Below are 19245 nucleotides of genomic sequence, written 5' to 3' on the forward strand. Positions count from 1 at the left end.
TGAGGCTGATAAGGTACTCCCCTATCTTCCCAAAATTGGAACTACTCTTTACAGGATAGTAAAAAATAAATGTACATTTTTTTGCAAATAAAATTAATTCCCCCCTTTGAAAAATTTGCACCAAATACAAAGTTATTCATAAGAAAATACAAGTGGTTCAAGAATATATATATATATATATATATGTATATATACCTTTGTAAGCTGGGCCAGAGAAATAGACGCAGAAGAGTCATCAATCTGTTCATAAAAAATTAAACACACATTCAAGTTCCACACTGAAAACATCTGTAAGTGATAATTAAGCCCTAATGCTGTTTAAAATCAAGTACTGGGCATTTCCTTAAAGTTTTCTAAAGAGCATGTTTTCTATTATATGCCATGTGAACTTAAAGTGTAATTGATCCTACTTTATTCCTCTCATAAATGTGTCTGTATATCTATGCTGATATATATCAAACACAAGATAACATGTGAGGGTTTCAGTTACAGTAAAGAGATTGGGGATAGGAAAGAATATCAAATAGAAGGCTTATAATAAAAAGTACTAGAAAAATTCCACACCTTTCAATCCTCTATCTTTAACTGATGATGTTCATGATTGATTGATTGCACACTGCAATCTTTGTCAGTGCAGACTTTCACACTGCCAAAATTGAGTTTTAAAATAAAAGGTAGTCTAAGAACCAGAAAAGTGTTTTTAATATTTCAAGATTGCTCCCATCTAAAATGTCACTGTTATTGTGAATACATGTGCCTAGTCTCCTGAAAAGTCTAACATAGCTTCTTGTTTTAAAAAGGAAAAAAAGAAATAAGGAAAAAAAAAAGCAAAGCTATGTTAAGGCAAAGATTTCAAACGAAATGTAGGAGGCAGGGAAGGGAGTAAAAATAAGGCATCCTGTAGAGGTGAGGAAAATAGTCACTATGAGGCATGAACCTTTTCATTTTCACCCTTGAAGGAAAGGTAGTCAGTAAGATTTTCACCCTGTCTCTAAGAAAGCCACTATACTGGCCAAATAGAATTAAGGTGTACACTGCTAGGAAATAAGGGACCTTGACCCTAATGTATTTCAATTTTTCAAAAATTACCTTCAATATTCAACCACCTAAAATGATATTTTTAGTACCAGGTAGGAGGAACTACATCTCCACGATATATACTAAAGTTAACTTTGATATGAGCTCACTGTAAGTGTATGTATACAATGACCTGCTTATGTATAAAATACATGTTAACTGAATTCAGCCACACAGAGTAACTGATTTAAAATGTCAAAAAAAAAAGAACTATGTAAGTTATCTGCCTAAAACAAATATTCCAATGAGTAAATAGGAGAAAATAGTTCTTTATTAAATGTCTTGCTTATATTTTTTCAAAATATTAAGTTTCGACCTATTATACTTCAATATTTAAAGTGATCAAAATCTAAAACCTTTTGAATCTGACATCAGTTTTGGAGGAAATTTAAAGCAAGGAACATTGTCAGCCACCACCTATGTTCCGTTTTTAATGGGAAAGTAAAAAAAAAAATGAACAGCTTTTAAAAAATTGATTCATATTGTCTCTGATTGGACCTAAATCGGCAATACAAATTTTGTCGATACTGACCTGATTTCCTTGGGAGGGAGGAGGGTTGTAAGGAATAATAATTTTCTTACCTCCAGAGGTTGTAAATAAAATGAGTGACTATTAATTTCAAGAATTAATTCCTTGGTATATTTCCTACCCCCAATACATCTGAAGATATGGCTATCTTTTCCCTTTTATACCATATCTCACCTTCATTCTAGTTTCCACTTTAGCCTCCCACTGAACACTACTATGCATATCAAACTGTCTTCTCAATGAATTAGATAGGGTTTGGTTTGTATGAAAAGAAACCCAAATTATTAAACAGTGACTTATTTTTATGGAGGTGTTGTGACACCTAAGTAGACTGTAATCCACAAAAGCCAAGTTTATCATAAATTAAGTACTTGGAACTTTAAAAAACCCAACTTAGTTTGCCACATACTTCAAAGGCTTTAAGAGTGGAAAATGGCAAAGTGTTTAAAAAAAAAAGTTAGGGATTCACAAGTATTAGGTAACAAACAACCAAGTAGCTACTGTCAAAGTATCTGAGTTAATGAAGACTACTGCTTAAAGTCCTCCCAAAAGTGACAATGATTCATGTTACAGACTCATTCTTGCTTTATATGTAAACTGCTGAAATGAAAAGAACCCAACCTCTGCATCTAGTCAGTGGTCTTGATTCTGTGAGCAATGGTTTAAATCAGAATATACACACCATTTTACTGGCTTGAGGAGACATTTGTTCTCAGTTTTAAAAGACTATAAAATTCATTTCTCACTGTTTAATATCAGCATATAGACAGCTAGTTTTCATATCATTAACATGGAAGGATGACTAAACGAAATAAAGGCAATTTAGAAAATTATCTCTTAACTAGAGAATTGGTTTAAAGCATAAAGATGATATATCTCTTTTTACCAACCAGATGAATGAATCTAGTCTATGATGCTTATGCCTTAAATTTTGTGTATGACTTCCATCCATGTAATTCTTAGTCTTAGAAATTCAGGCAGCAACTTATAATAGTAATGCCCAATGAATACATACTTATGTACTCTCCCTACCTATGGTCCAGACTTGTTAAGCTTTAATGTCAGAAAATATACCCCAAGTATACATTGGGGATAAAAAGTTAACTAATGACTCCATTTTAGCTCACTTTTACCTACTGTTAAGTGGCTATTCTTTAAAGAATGTTTCTTTTTAATAAAACAAATGAAAACCTAAAAAATTGCTCAAAATAAACTACTACTTAGAAGTATAATACAGACATGCCAGGGAACACACGAGGCTAAAAGAATGTTAACTTTATTTATGAACATGTGATTTTGTGTTTATACACATGCTAGTAAACAAAAAAAGGAAAAGAATTCTGTTTTCAAGAAATAAAAGTTTCATCTGAATTAGTTCATTTACTGTAAATGTGGTTTATACAAATGCATTACATTAACTACTACAGTCACCGGGACAGTTAGGCTAATTTGCACTAGCATTTGGATACACACTGATGCATTAAAAATCAATTTTAAACCAATCACCAGCAAAAAACAGAAATCTGGACAATTTTTACAGATTTATGCTTCAAAATAAAAACCAAAAAAAAAAAAGGAAAAAGAAAAAAAAGTAAAGTACTCTGAATGTAGGAATTGTGAGCTTCGAATAAGAGAATAAGTATGTCTAGTTCCACGAGAACTAAAGGCTATATTCTTTATAGAATACAAGCCCAAAACTCATAAACCTTTAAGTTAAAATATATTTGAGAACACAATGATATAGGGTTAGTGCAATGACTCATACATCATTCTAGATGAAGATCAGCAGTCCTTAAAATGGATAAATAAACTAGCAAGGAATCTGGATTCTGTACAAGTATGAGAAATAGAACATCTAGAGAACCAATTACTATAGCCTTGTGTTTTGTTTGAATCAGATCAAGTTACTTTTCACAACTAAAAGAATATTGCTGCCTTTTTTACCCAAGCTGTTGTCAAACTGGTGGTATACTAAGTAGGGTTTAACCTGTGATATAGTTGACCTAAAAAAACATTAACCAGGTTAAGAAAAACCACTGCTGACAAAATTACTACAGCTGGGGATCCCACCTACAGTTGTGTAGCACCTTAATGTCTTCACACCTCCAAACCTCCTTTCCCCCATTCCCCATAAAAAAAAAAGAATAATTTTTGAAATCTAAATATTTAAGTCTACTTGCTTACTTCAGTGGGAGATCCAAATAATTAAAACCTCAGAAAACTATTTTGCATACCCAGTAAAACCATTAACCATTTTAAGACCTGTTTGTACTAGGGGCACAATTTCAAGGTTTATTTCATAGCACAGTTTTAAACAAAGAAAAAGAGCTCAAATTTCCAAATGCAGAAGATGAATAATTTAACTGCATCAAATGCTCCTGGAGAGCTCTTTGCACGAGTGTTTAAGTTCTAGGTTAGGAAGAAACATCAAACTTTTAACAATATAAAACTTCACAGAAGTTTCTATCGCATTTTTCAAGCCATCTGGCAGGCAGAAAAAAAAAATCTAACAAAAACTAAGTGATACAACGTGAAAATGGCAAGGTATACACTCCAAACATTTTTTATTGCAAAAAACAAGAAGCACACAACAGCCTATACATACATACAAAATACTAACTATAGACAGACAGATGTAGAACATGGCATCATGTTCATTTAGTGCAAACCTTAAACCTACATGATCTAAAAAGGATCATACATTATCTGTACAACACAGAGTCATACAGGAAGTAAATCTATCATATTCAATATGAAATACAGTGCTTTTCCTGGCACAAGTTATCAGTTTCTACAATAGAAGTGTGCAAGTTATGGTATAAATATAATATTCAACTAAACTGTAAGCAAATACATTGTATTTACAAGATGTACTGCAGTGGGAAAAATGAAAAGTTCTAAAACGGATTCACATTTCACTGCTACATTAAACGTTTTAAAGTTAAATGCAATGTGTAGAAAAAGTGTGAGATTGTGTTTTTACATACTGCTTTTGAGGTTCCACTCACTGGTTCAGTTCGACTTCTAAAAAACAAAACAAGCCCTGTTAGAATATCCAATGGATTTTTTCAGTGTCAAATATTTCATGAATATCTGTGCTGATAAAGTCTTAATACATACATAAATACTGCACATACGCAAAAATACAATTCTCCTTTGATGCTATGAGCAACAACCACCAATTAATCTTTGCAGTTACAAATGTACCATCTAATTTGATTAAATGCTTTCAACCTCTGTGAAATTAAGGTATAAATTACATGTAAAGAAAAAAAGTCTTGCTCTGGAATTATAATACAGTTGTACCTTGCTTTTTTTTTTAAAGTATTATACCTAGAAGACTGTAATTTCAGTATTACTTTAAAAGCTATAATAAAAATTTGCTATATGGAAGCCTGTATTTGAGAGTTTTTCACACTGAAGAATACAAGGTTAGTTTTTTGTTTAGCTTTTCCTAAATAAATCTTGATTTTCACTTTTTTTTTTTAAAACAGCAGGGCACACTTGTAGTAAAGATTTAGGTTTTGGGTCCGTGAGGAACTGCTATGCTGCACATATTCTTAAATCAGCAATATGCATTCAGGCCCAAACTTGGTTTTCTGTTTAATTTTCCAAAGCAGTGACAAAGTAGTAAATGAAAGGTTAAAACAAGTTAAGCTAAAATTCTAATCTTGAAATGAGAGCATACACAGTTGGACAAAGTACTTCAGTTAAAAAGAATGAGTAAAATGTGCTTTACTGAGAACTGGATAGAACACTGGAAGAGAGATCAAGAGTACTCGTAAGCCCAAGCAGAAATTCCTTTAAAGAGTCCCACACACCAGGGGGTATACTAAACATAAACCTTACATGTTCAGTCTTATTTTTAACAATTTAAGCTATGTTGACTATAAAGTAGTGTTAGAATATCACCTGAAAGGAGTTTCTAGGATTGTGCGCGATTTGGAAGTCCTGTGACAAAAGAAAGTTTTCATTTTCCAATATTTGCTTAACAAAAAATTCAGAAGCATTTTTACAGATGTTAGAAGTTTTACTACAAATGAAATCTTATGTTCCATAAAAACTATTTTGCATGTTATATTTAGTGAACTGACATGCAAGTTTTAGTGTTAAAGGCATGTGCTCATTTGCTATGCGCTTCCTTTTAGAAGTTTCCCTGACGGTTGGTGTAGATTGCATTATTTACTCAGAAACAATGTTCACTACTCTGGGAGAAGAAAAAAAAAAGTTAAACAATAAATTTATACCATTTATAACACTACAATAATTAGTTGTACAATAATTATAGTACAATAAATAAGTTTTCTACTTGCAATTTCTCAAAAACTCAAGTTTTGCCACCAAGAAGGATCAAAATAGATAATGTCCACAAGGCTCTTGGTAAGCTTTAAATCAGTAGTTATGTGTCAGCTTATTATTATGTAGCAGACTAATATACAATGCTAGGTCTTAAAACACTTTTGGACTATGATTTGTTTGGCTGCTATAAATATAAGATAGTGTCATGCCTTTTATACTAAAATGATCTCCCAATGTAAAAGATCTAGACCTAATCTTTTAAGAGTAGTTTCTAAGAAATACTATTAGCTATGTGTTAGAGTTTCAAAAATGTTTTTAATTTGTTTTGCCTTATGCTCATCATTAGTATCTTATTTCCAAAATTATCAAGTTTGAGTTTATTTCACTGAAACATTTTGGTTAACAGTTAAAAACAAAATAAAATAAAACCTATTCCCCACCATTCAAAGTAGAAACCCCTATCTGGCACTTATGTACTTACGACTCCTTTCTAGGTCATTATCATTCTGCTGCCAGTTATGCCTATTCTGCTCTCTTCTCTGAATTTTCTAAATTTTAAACTGCTGTTCCCATTTTTTGCTCCATCTAGCCCCACAGCCCTTACTGGTATGGGGAGTAAGGAATAAAACAAATGCTTGGGACTGTTAGCAAATTATATTGCTTAAATACTCTTGATGCTGATACAATAATTCCCAGCATAAATCTCTTGAACTTTTCCACATCATAAGGAAAATCCTACTTTTTAACTGTGAAAGCAGAAAACATGTAGCTATAACATATAGGGCCTATGATTTCAATGAGTCTCTTATGCCAAAGACAGTTATGAATCAATAGCTGGGGGGGGGTAGGAGTTAGTAGGTACATGGGTACATAGAGCAAAATGGATGTGGGTGAGGAAAAGACAATTTTAATTAAAGCAGGGGAAAAAAATCCTTTTTAAAATATAAACCAGTAACCTTTATAGGGTTTGAATAACATTTCCTATAGTTATTAAATAGTAATTAAGACAAAAGAAGGCAACCTGTTTAAAAAAGGGGAAAAAAACTCAGAAGAAACTGGGACTAACCTATGGGATAATAATAAAGGAAAACAACCTACAATATGAATTTAACTTTTGGTATGCTCTCTCTCAACCCCATACCACTGCCAAAATATTCTATATGAATATACAAAATTTGATAACTACTTACATAACATATGTCTTGCTTGTAGATTTAACACCTCCAATAGGAATTCTTCTTACAATAACTGATGAATTCTTGGGAATCAGGGCATTGTCATCTGTGTATTCTGAAAATAAAACAGGAACTTTTAAAAACCCCATTTTTCGATTTTGATATATCATGACCCATTCAGCCAAAAAAATAAAAAGAAAGCATTCTTATTATTCAAAGATTTTAAAATCTGATTTATCTATTACAGATGAAGGATGAAAAAAATCTTAAAATATCTCAAGGCTGGGTATGGTGATATACACTTGTAGTCCTCACTAGTAGGATGGCTGAGACTGGTGGATCACCCGAACTCAGGAGTTCTGGGGTAGAGTAAGGCTAAATCAAGCCTACAGGGGTGGGGCCAGGTGAGCCATTAGGCTGTCTAAGGAGGGGAAGTTGAGTTGTCAAAGCTTCTATGCTGATCAGCAGGGCGATCAATCTGTGATCTGCTGGCAGCCACTCTAACTCCAAGCTGGTAAGGAGACCTACTTCTTTCCTCCCTCTTAAATCTTATTATTCTTCGCATTATCAAAATTAAAATACTAAATTGTTTTAGATTCAGTAAAACACGAATTTAGGGAATTTGTGGTTACCCATCTGAGTCACAACCAAGTTCTTTTGAATTTTAACTACCTTTTTTGCCAAGGTCTGTGAAAGTGTTTCATATAAATATTTATGGGTTTGTATATGTATGTCTATATTCATGCTCTATACGCTAAATAGAGACTCCTACATCAATGGAAATTGCCAGCTTTTGTTTCTTGATTGGCAGTTACACTTATGTGGTAGTGAGAATCTGTGTCTGAGTGAGGTAATGTGTCTCTCTAATTCATAATCCCAGATCACTAATATTGTACATATTGGGGTTTCTAAAACATGTAATTCCACAAAAAGAAAACTGTGCCCATCTAACATAAAGTGCTGTATGTCCCCTACAATTCTGATATGCTTGATTCTTGAAATATTTAAAAAAAATTTTTTTAGTTTAAAAAATTAAGATACTATTCAATTAAGCCAATATACATATTTTAAAATCTAAAAATTGGATACTAGGTCTCTAAACATTTAAATTATGTGCTTTTTCCATCGCCAATCTGGTGATTTTATGTCTTATTTATTCTACTAGATGAACTAAGTAAATAAAGGAAATCAACTCAAAACATTCATTTTGGCTACTTAAACAGCTAGCTATAATATTTAAAGATCTGATGAGGAAGGAGATATATAAAGCAATTTAAAAAACCAAATCTCATGATATTGATTACATACTTCCCCTTAACTCCATGATCAACTCAATTAACATTTCTGAGTGCCTACTTTATACAAAAAGCTCTATGCCAGGAGTTAAGGGGCACAAAGATAAAAATGAAAGTCACTATCCTCAAGGAACATAATTATGTTTTATTGATCAAAAAAAACAGGTTGACTTAGTGTTGTGTGGCTTACTTAGAATCATTTAAATTACATTACGTAGTCCCGTTCAGGAGTATTAGACAGTAAATAAAGGACATTTGAATTTGTTTTTACCATATTAGTTGCCAAAGATATATAGTTCTAATTTGAGAAGGCACACCACTTCCACAATTATTATGTATTAGTAAATTGCTATTTAAATAATAATGGTTTACTCAATGCTTTAAACAGAAATTTAAGAATTTTTAGGGGAAGTAAGACTAAATTTTGACAATTAACTCAGAGTATGGATAGAAATATATCACCAAGTCTCAATCTAAAAGGTGAAGTAATTAAGTCCAGCCACATCATGACTATCTGTCTATGATCCTGGAACTTCGGGTTTATTCACAAGCCTTAAAGTCCCTGACAGAGTTTGAGAAGTGATGGCAAAACCTGATAAAAGTCCTGGCATTTTCAAGATGAAATTTAACAGGCAGCATTTCACCAATAACTTTAGTCATTGGTAACCACAATTCATTTTACTTATCTTCGCTCCACTCCTCCAATTCTACTGATGGCAGACCTAGGGTTAGGAGCTGGCTACAGAGATACTTGTCAAAATAACTATTGCTTTTTGGATGGAGTGGGAAAACTCTTTCTTGAAGAGCAGTGTGGTTATCATAAGAAACCTAGACTTAGTGTTAAGAGAAGTAGGTTTAAGTCCTAGCTCTGTCACTTAGCTATGGTATTTTGAGCAAAAAACTTCTCTGGGTCTCAGTTTCTAATTTTTAAAATGAGGAATGAATTAAATAATATCTAAGACCTCTTCTAACACTAATATTCTATGAATTTTTCAGTCTCATGCAGTTAACATTCCTAAATTCCATTATGATATAAAACTGCTGTTTCAAGTTTGAAACCACTGTAAAGCCTCACTTGAAATCAACTTTTTTTTGTGGGGGGGGTGGGGGGAGAAGGAGAAAGGAATCCTAAAAATAGACCTTAGTATCCACACATTTGGCAGGAAGTTCCTGTACGCCTCCTGCATCACTCAGTTGTTCTCCTAATGGAAGTCCAATTGTAAATTTGAATGGCATGATATTATATAAAAGGCTATGCAACCATACAACAAAATTAAATATCCAGCTGTGTGCATGTCTGAATTACTAGTACTTCAAACATTTGATGACATATACAAAAAAACTTAAAACATTTATCATATGCTTATTCTGTACTTGTAACTAAGAGGTTGGTTTCACACTTGATATTTCAGTAACAAGGAAGGATCAATTAAAAAAACTGAGAATCCATACTTCAAAACTAAAACTGAGTCTTGTTTCAGCTCTAGAAAAGAACAGAAACTGACTCAGGCAGTTATGCTTCCTTGAACAGAGCAAAAATATTAAGAATTTCATGAGTTTAGCACATATATATTTTTTTTTCTCCAAGGGGTGGTGAAGATACAGAATGGAAAGCAAAATATGTGCCCAACATATATTTTGTCTGTATTTCATGCCTTTTCCCCTCCAAGAGCTCATGGGTTCTCAAAATAGTTTTGTTTGAATTCTAGGATATTCCACAGGAAGCATGATCACTTAGGTCAAGTAAGTCATTACTCTTCTGTTTGCCTCAATTTCCTCATTTGCAAAACAAAGGGCTTGGACTAAGCGGATTTTTAATGTTGCTTATATTTTGTTTTTCTAATTGTTACAGAAATATGGTGGCTTCTAATGTCCTGAACATACTTAGACAACATCTCCAAACAAAAAAGTATATACCCTTTCCAGGATTACTCTCCTATTAACTGAGGTAAACAATATTTTAATCTGTACACTGTCATTCCATGGGTGATAGGTTCCACAATTCAGAGACTACCTTGTACACATGACTGATTAATATTGGACACAATATAATTAATAAAAACAAAAAACCAAACAGTAATGGTGAACATTTTAAAAACACGATTTGTGTTGCCAGCTCAAAATTTTCTTTTGAAGTCTGTATCATATCCACTTATTGATAAACAGGGTGAAAAAAGGAAATGAACCACAATTTTTCTATTTTCCTGAATAGATAAGCCTTAAGAACTCTCAAAAAAAAGAACTCTCCAAGATGGGGATGGGGGGGGGCAGAGAGGGTGTAGCTCTCTATCCCTTGAGGACTTTAAAATAGAAACTAAGTTGTTTCACAGGATATCCTCTCCCACATGATTCTGGTCCATCTCTTATCTTGGGAAAAGTAGCCTAGATGAAGTAGAAAACAAACCAAACAAAGTCTATCTCAGACTTATTACACTATATGATCAAAGATAAATCATACCTGTTAGGAGTTTGGGAACTTCTTTAAAAATTATTTTTGATGAATGGGTTTTAGTATCATTGGGTTTTTTTTGGTAATATAATGTATTTTACGCATTTAAAAATGTTATTCTGAAAAGGGGTCCATGATTCAAAAAAGGTTAATAGGCCCCTCAGTTTATCTGTAAAATGGGGATAAAAATACTTACCTCACATCACTGTTGTGAGGAAAGCACCTTGCAAACCTTAAAGTGCTTAAAAAATGCAAGTTATTAGGAACTATTTACAAAGCTAATTTTTTTAAAAAAAGCTTTAAAAAAATTAGGCAGCTATGTGGCTCAGTGGATAGAGTGCTGGGCCTGGAGTCATGAAGACCTCAGTTCAAATCTAACCTTAGACCCTTAATAGCTGTGTTACCCTAGGAAAGTCACGTAACTCTAGCTTTAATCTAAGGAAAAGAAAATTGCAACCCACTCTAGTACCTTTGCCAAGAAAACCCCATGGACTACATGGTCCATGGGGATTACAAAGAGTCAGATGTGACTGAACAACAATGAATGCTAACTGGGCATCTAGTCTGCTGGACAAGAATAGTTGCTTCAAATTGTGTGCTATTTGCAATGCTATCTTAAGGTGTTGCTTACACAATATCCTTTAACAAAATCTACTGAAAATAAATTCAAATTTGTGATGGGTGGCCAAATAAATAATGAAGTCTCATTTTAACAACCCAAGTAAGAAAAGGTTTACCTGTGCAATTAAAATTTAATTTTCTAAATTAATTTTTTTGAATTAATTGGACTAATCAGCACTATCTGGACTACTCATGCCCTCTGAACTATTCTTATTCTTTCAAAAGCACTCGATAATATTTGAATATTCGTATATAAAAAAACTTTCATAAATCCACTGTCAAGTATAACATTACTTTCATCATTCCTCCTTGGTCTTTATATAAACCAGAGACACAGATTATACATACAGTGTTTCATACATAATATGTATGGCCCACTACTGTTTTACTAAATGACAGACCATGGTACTTACCATGGCACTGCAAACTTAAAACAAAAATGTAGGATGCAGTCTAGAAAATCTGACTGTAACAATTTTAAGACTGACTGCCACTGCCCAATGTAATTCTCACATTATCTTGACACTGAAACTTTTACTCAGTACCTATCAATTCCAAATTTATGGGGCTCAAATATAACTTGGCCTGAAATTTACATACTCACATGCAAGATAGAAAAGAAAAAGAATGCACGGAAAATTGTTTGAACAACTTTTTCTTAAACAGATTAAATGCCATAGAAAAACTTATTAATACCCAAACATCACCACTCACTTATTTAAGTGGGTTCCCAAAGTACATTTAGCAATAGCACTGGCCTAGGTGAACTATTACTTAGAAATACATTAAAAATAATACTTAAGATTAAACAACAACAACAATGAAACACCAACCCTAAGAAGCATAACAAATATGCCAATGTAGGAAGGTCTCTTATAGTAATCCAGTGTAACTTCAAATTTGGTGTGAATTTTGAACAAATGATGGATCCTAATGGATTCTCTACATTGGAAATTATACATTTTAGCTTTGAAACCTGTTTTGGCTGTTCCAGTTAAAAACAGAAATCTGCATCAGCACTAATGAACTAGAGGTGAGATATTATCAGTGTATTAGTTTTATAAAAGTCAGTATTTAGAAGATAATTCCAGTCTCAAAATAAAATTGAGTGGCACAATTCTCATACTTTATAAGGCTCACAAAAATGGCCACTGTTTTTATATTAACATTGCTGTTAAAATCATTTGGGGGCATTAATAGATTAAATCTATACCCAAAGAGTTTGAATATCTGCAAACTACATACCAGTATGGGCTATCATTTACCAATGTAAGAATTTGTCAAATGCCTTGTACACTATCTTCCTACAAGTGAATATTGATTTAAGCATGCTACATCCAAATGTATTATTTATCCCAATAAAAAAATACTTAGAGAAGTCTTGTTATAAAGCTTCAAGGAACACAAAGGAAGTTAGGAAACTTAAAGTTCTCAAGGGCTATTTGTGAAGTCTAAGATTACAAACCACTTTCAAACTGTATTCTCATTTGCTTCTTTATGAGAGTTCAAATTGATGGCTGGAATAAGGTTTTTGGATCTGTGAGCTTTAATTATCTGTACCTAGTACCCAAAATAAAATTAATTTGAATATAGTTATATCCACAGTGCCTGCCACATAGGAGGTGCTTAATAAATGATTGGTGACATCCTAATTTTATGAAGAAATAACAAATATTTTTACAAAAATTTTACAATAAATCCCATAGAATTTGTTCACTTCAGTATAGTGATGAAAGGCATAACTCCTTTCCTTTTCCTATCGAATACTCTAAATGTTGCTGAATATGGTGACTGATATGAATTGCAATCAATTAATCAAAAAACTTTTTAACCTTAAAGCAAAACAGTTTTGGTTAAAACAAGCAAAAAAGTAAAAATATTTCTTGTAAATATAGAATATGTTTTGCAAAGGGGCAAAATTCTCCTTTACTTAAAACCTTCAGATCATAATATTGCAATGTTGTGCAAATAAAATTGTCACTGGTCATTGGTGCTAAAAAAAAACCAAACAACCAAACAACCCAAACAACCAAACCCCAAAAAACTCTAGCCAATAGTGCTATGCTCTAACAAAACTGTAAGACAGCAATAGATTCATTGGAGAAATGGAACCTACCATTTTACAATTAAGATCAACTAAAAGAGATATTTTAAAGGAACGAATTTGTTAACATTTCCCAGAATAATTAAAAATGAACATTAAAAAATTTACTTTCAGCATCTCTACCTAGAGAATCCTACCAAAGAGAAGGTTACTTTGATGTTGTATAACTTCTAGGAACTCAAAATCCGAAATGTTCTAACTACATAAGGAAACAACTCCCTTTAAAAAATTTTAACCCCCACTAAATGTGATTTAAAACAAAACAAACAACTATTTCAACTCCTTTGAATCTATCACAACTCTTTATCGTTTAAGTTAATGATTACTTTAAAATTTTCAAATTGTCCATTCAAGCTAATAGCTTTCAAAAAGCTTAATCTGTGCTAATATGGAAACTTCTGGCTTCTTTGCAGCAGGTTCAAAAATCACTAAACGTCTCCTGAGTATTAATTTTAAAATCAGTACTCAATATTCTAAGTAATTATCAAATTTTAAGGAGAATTTTATAAAACTGAGCACCTCTTATGATAGCCACTGATTAAGGACTCTAAAAACACACAAAACCACAAACATTTTCAATTCCAATACTGAAGAATGGTGGAAGAAATTCTTAAAAGTCAGTTAATAAGGAGAACCCTCACCTTAGCATAGCATACAACTATTTTGGGGTATGGGGAGGAGGGAGAGGAGATAAAGGCAGTTTAAAAAAAAAAGACTGAGGAACCCTACCATCTTATTATATTTGGGGGAAACCGAAGCAGTTGGTCATCCAAAAAAAATCCTTTTAACAGGACTTGCAGTTGAAGCAGTTTTCCCCTCCCTCTCCACTTCATGCAAGTGTTAATAAGGAGCCAAATGGCTAAGGGGCAGCAGGTAGCCTAAGAACTAACCTATAATTCATTTATTTCAGTTAATCTGCAAAGGAAGAGGAAATAAGAGATCCAGAACTGGATTAAACACCTCACGTTTTCTAGTCACATTTTACTTTAAGTTGTTCTAAGAGTAAGGCTTACAAAAAAAAAAATAACTTTCACAACACATATACCCTCTGCAAAGCAAAATTACAGATAAAGTTCCCAAATGGAAAACAAATATTAGGCGCCTGCGGGGCTCATACCTTCTTTCGTTTGTGCATTGGTGATCTGTAGATCGCAGTCAGCAGCCTTGAGCTTCTCTCTCCCCATGATTTGCTTCTTCAAATCACACAGGGAGATGTGCAGTCCATCAAAGGTAACGGTATCATAGTTGAGTTTGGAGGAAAATTTATAATGCACACAGGACATGGTGCCAAAAGTTCCCTAAGGCTCAGCGATGAGACGTGACACTCTGAATTATATGTATATTTATAAACTTAAGAGATATGTACACACACAGAAACACTCAAACTGAGGGAACCTTAGGCCTTATTGCCCCCCCCGACCACGAGTGGGGTTCTGAACCAAGAACCCCCCCCCAAAATAATCAAATCACTTCATGGATAGACGGGAGCGGGAGGGTATGGGGGAAGGGAATTTGGAGGGAGGGACTGGGTAGGGAGGAGGGAGAAGAGGGAAAGGAGAGGAAAGGGATCCAACGGGTATAAGCCGTACAATGTCACCCAGCGGGGCCCCCCTCGCTCATGCTAAGGGATTGCAGGAGACAGGCAAGCGGGCGGCGCAATCAGCAGCAGTCCAGGGAAACAGTTCGAGTCCCCCCCAGAGGGATCAGGGGTCCATCGCGCCGCCACCTCCCCTCTGTCTCTTTCCGGCAACGAGGGCGACCCCAGGCCCCGGGAGGAGGGGGAGGACGGGGCAGAGTCCGCCAAGGCCACAGGCCTCCTGTTTGCCTGCCTGTCTGTCTGTCTCCTCCTGGGGCGGCCGCCCGGCCGAGCTCAGCTCCCGGCGACTGCAGCTTTCTTCCCGATCGGCGTCAGCTCCCGGGCCCGGGCCCCCGCCCCGGCCCCCTTCCCCCCTCCTCCTCCTCCCCGTACACGGAGTCCCGCTGGGAGGAGACACGAGCACCCCGCAAACCTAGGGGAAGCGGGGCAGAGAGGCCTCCCTGACGGGGTCGCCGCCGCCTCCGGCTCCGGCTCCTTCTCCCCCTCGGCCGCGGAGACCGCCGCCGCCTCCTCACAGACAAAGCTGGGGGGACTAGGCCGCACTAGGCCCGGGGCCTCGCCTCACCCCAGCCCCGAGCCAGCACAGGGACGCTGTGCGCGCCCCCGGCCGCCGCGGCCACCTTCCTCCTCTTCCTCTTCCGCTTCCCTGGGCCGGGAACGCCAGTAACCTCGGGCTCCGAAATCGACGATGGCGACGTCTCCTTCCTCAGCCGGTTAGCCCTTCAGCAGCGACAACTCCGGCCAGTCACATGGCGGCCGCTGCTCTACTCAGCCTGAGCGCCCCAGTGCGGGGTCTCTTAAGCAGGGGCTGCACGGGCTCCGCGCGAAAGGCGGGGACAGGGGGAGGGGGCGGAGCTTCGGCGCGTCACAAAGCTCGCTGTCCCCTGCCACGTGACCCGGCGCATTATGACAAGCGAGGGCAGAGGCTGTTTGGAAAAAGGAAGAGACCATCTGGCTCGGAGTCGGGTGGGAAAGAGGGAAAGGGGAGTGGCTCACTGGCGGGGAAGGGGTGGTGGTGAGGAGAAACGAAAGAGAAAAAGATACATTCATTGGTGAACAGAAACAAAACCTGAGGGGCTTCTAGGGGCCACTGGGGACCGAAATGACTGACTGCATTTGCGGCAGCGCAGTCAACAAGCATTTAAGTCCTTGTTAAGTTGTGTCCGACTCGAAGTGAGCCTGTGGGCCATGCTGTCCATGGGGTTTGGTTTACCATTTCCTTCACCAGCAGATTAAGGCAAACACAAGATAAGTGAGTTTCCGAAGGTCACACAGCTATTGAGTGTCTGAAGGAAGATTTGAACTCAGGTCTTCTTGACTCCAGGCCTAGCACTCCATCCACTTAGCTGCCTCTTGGTTACTAGATGCTAACTTGGGGATAGAAAGAAACAACAAACTAAAAAAAAAAAACCAAACCAGTTCCTGCTTACAAGGAGTTTACAATCTATGTAAATAATTTCTGGAGTCAGGAAGATATGAGTTCAAATCTAACCTTAGACATTTGACTAGCTGTGCGACGATGGGCAAGTCACTTAATCTCAGTTTCCTCATCTGTAAAATGGGTATTATAATAATAGCACCAACCTTCCAGGGTTGTTTTAAAGATAGGATGAGATTGTTTCTGTAATACTGTGGTGCTTTAAGGTTTGCAAAATGCTTTACAAATATCTCATTTTATCCCCAGAAGGTAGATAGGTGCAATTATTATTCCTATTTTACAAGATGAGGAACTGAGGTTCAGAGAGGTTAATTAAGCAACTTGCCTAGGGTCACACAGGTAATATAGCTTAGTTCATACTCAGTTCAGTCAGATTGATTCGAACAAGAAGTGTACTCCCTTAGTAAAGGCATCAAAACCAAATGGAGTGGTTTCAGTCTCACCCTTAAAACTAGGTTTCTCACCTTTTATCCTCTTGACTCTGTTCTCTCTCAGCCCAATCATTGCTAAATCTTGACATTTCCACCTCAACGATCTCTCTCACATCAGCCTTCTTCTTGAGTGGTTGCATCAAAGAAGTGAGAGTCAAGAATGACTCTCAGCATGCAGATCTGGGTTACTAGGAGGATGGAGGCACTTTTTACAGAAACAGGTGGGTTTAGAGGAGGGACATTTTGACCATGTTGAGATTCAGAAGGCAGTGGAACATCCAGGTGGAGATGGCCAGCAGGGAGTTCAGAACTGGAATTCAGAAGAGTTTGAAGGCTTGAAGGGACAGACTTTTGGAGTCACGTGTATAGAGGTGATGACTCATGGAAGTGGATGAGATTAGGAAAAGAGTATAGAGGGGAAAAAAGAGGACCACAGACAGACTTAGGGGGCAAAAGATAAATGATGATATCGCAGAGGAGAATGATAAGGTATGGGCAGACAGGTAGGAAGAGAAACAGGAGAGAACAATGCCACAGAAGACAAGGAAGGACAAAGAACACAGGAGGAGAGGCTGGTTCACATTATCAAAGGCTACAATGGAGGAAATGCCTTTGGATGTAGCAGTTGAGAGACTGTTAAGAAGTTTGGAGAGAGAAATTTCAATCAGTAGTGGGATTGGAAGTATATTACAAGGGTTTTAAAATGAGAAAGGCAATAAAAGTGGATGGCATTCCGGCAGGGGTGAGGAAGCTACGGTCTCGAGGTCATCCCTGTCTAGGAGGAGACTGGCTGTTCAAGGGGAAAAAATATGTAATAAATAGTTTTAGGAGATAGTAGGGGCTACTCAGGAGGGTTGGTTTTTTTTTTTAAGGATAGAGTCAATAACTCTTGTAGTCAAGAACCTATAGATAAGGAGGGATTACTCATAAGAAGGAATTATCAAAAGTGTAAACTTTCAGAACACATAGGTAGAGTGCTTGGCCTTAGCAAGACAAAGGGTCACCTCATCCTCAGAGAATGTAGTAAAGAAAGAGAAAACAGGGGTGATATAGAGGAATTCTGAGATATACAGAAAAAGAGAGAGCTCATCATAAATGGCCTTGATTTCTTCAGTAAAACAAGAGGCAAGATTATCTGCTCAGAGGAAGTGGGTTGGGGAGAGAAGATGGTTTGGAATATCAACTGAGGAGTGTGATAGGGAAAAATAAAAGGATTTCAATGCCAAAGTGAGGGCCTAGTTGAGATTACATAATATAGACTTTTAGTGAGATTACATAATATAGACTTTATGCTACATAATATAGACTTTTAGTGAGATTCCATAATATAGGTTTTATATTACATAATATAGACTTTTCTCCAGTTCTTCTAGCAGAACTCTAGCATGGGGTTGGCTGTGTAGGGTATTGGGTAATCCAGGTTTTTTATTTGGCAAGAATTGAACTGGTCAGTTGTTAGATCAAGACAGTGACAGAATGAGAGATGAGAGCAACAATGACCTAGAGGTTAGTAGTTGACCATAACAAAGATTTGCCAGCTCTAGATCCTAGCTAGCAATTTCCTAGACCTGTGATTTTATTGGTATAGGGAATTCTTAATGAGGAAACTCCTTAGTCTAAGGCTACTCAGTAAATTATAACGCTCAACAGAGTGGCTTGGGGCACTGAGAGGTTGGGTAACTTGTCAAAGGTGACTCAGTCTATGGGTGCCAGACTTGACCCCAGGTCTTCTTGACTGTGAGGCTGGCTCTGCATCCATTATGCCAGGCACACTGATGTAGCCTTAGAACCCAGGGTCATCCATGCCACAGTGTGTCACTAGAATAGGACTTTGAGGAGGTTTCTTCTGATACCAAAACAAGATAAAGTTGTTGGTCTGTGACCCTGAAGAGGAAGAAAGTTTGCCTGCTTTTTTTTTGAACCTTAAAAAAAACCATAAACATGGTATATCGGAGCCAATGAACATCTATTAAGTTCTACTGTTAAGCCTTGGGGATTAAAAGAAAGTCGTAAGGCAGTCATACTCGCAATCTAAAAGGAGAAGACAACACATAAAAAGAAGCTGAAAGGGCTAGGTGGATGGGGGTATGGATGGGCATGATGAAGTCCTGTAGCCAGTGTGGGAGATGATCTGAGGAGCTGTGAATTACAGCTGATTTCCTCTTGTAGGATTATGAGTTTCTGGATCTCATCAAGTCCAGGAGAACAGCCAGTTGAGAAACTGCATATA

At 36.4% G+C, this 19245-nt stretch overlaps 1 protein-coding gene across 6 annotated transcripts in view; it reads right to left on the reverse strand.

Moving 5' to 3' along the window:
• Window positions 1-15967, reverse strand: part of RBBP6 (RB binding protein 6, ubiquitin ligase) — a 39056-nt gene extending 23089 nt beyond the window's left edge. For 3 of the 6 annotated variants that reach the window (XM_020995688.2, XM_020995687.2, XM_020995683.2), the window contains exons 1-4: window positions 14667-15966; window positions 7096-7195; window positions 4594-4630; window positions 196-240 (exon numbers count right to left, since the gene is read on the reverse strand). In XM_020995688.2, the coding sequence (XP_020851347.1) occupies window positions 196-240; window positions 4594-4630; window positions 7096-7195; window positions 14667-14832 (348 nt within the window). In that variant the 5' untranslated portion in view covers window positions 14833-15966. Of the gene's footprint in view, window positions 1-195; window positions 241-4593; window positions 4631-5518; window positions 5558-7095; window positions 7196-14666 lie in introns of all 6 variants that reach the window. The other 3 variants (XM_020995684.2, XM_020995682.2, XM_020995685.2) reach the window with 2 other exon arrangements.
• Window positions 15968-19245: the final 3278 nt, after the last annotated feature.

The sequence above is a fragment of the Phascolarctos cinereus genome, unplaced genomic scaffold (genome assembly GCF_003287225.1).
Source record: "Phascolarctos cinereus isolate Bilbo 61053 unplaced genomic scaffold, phaCin_HiC Scaffold_4;HRSCAF=312, whole genome shotgun sequence".
NCBI classification, from domain to species: Eukaryota; Metazoa; Chordata; class Mammalia; order Diprotodontia; family Phascolarctidae; genus Phascolarctos; species Phascolarctos cinereus.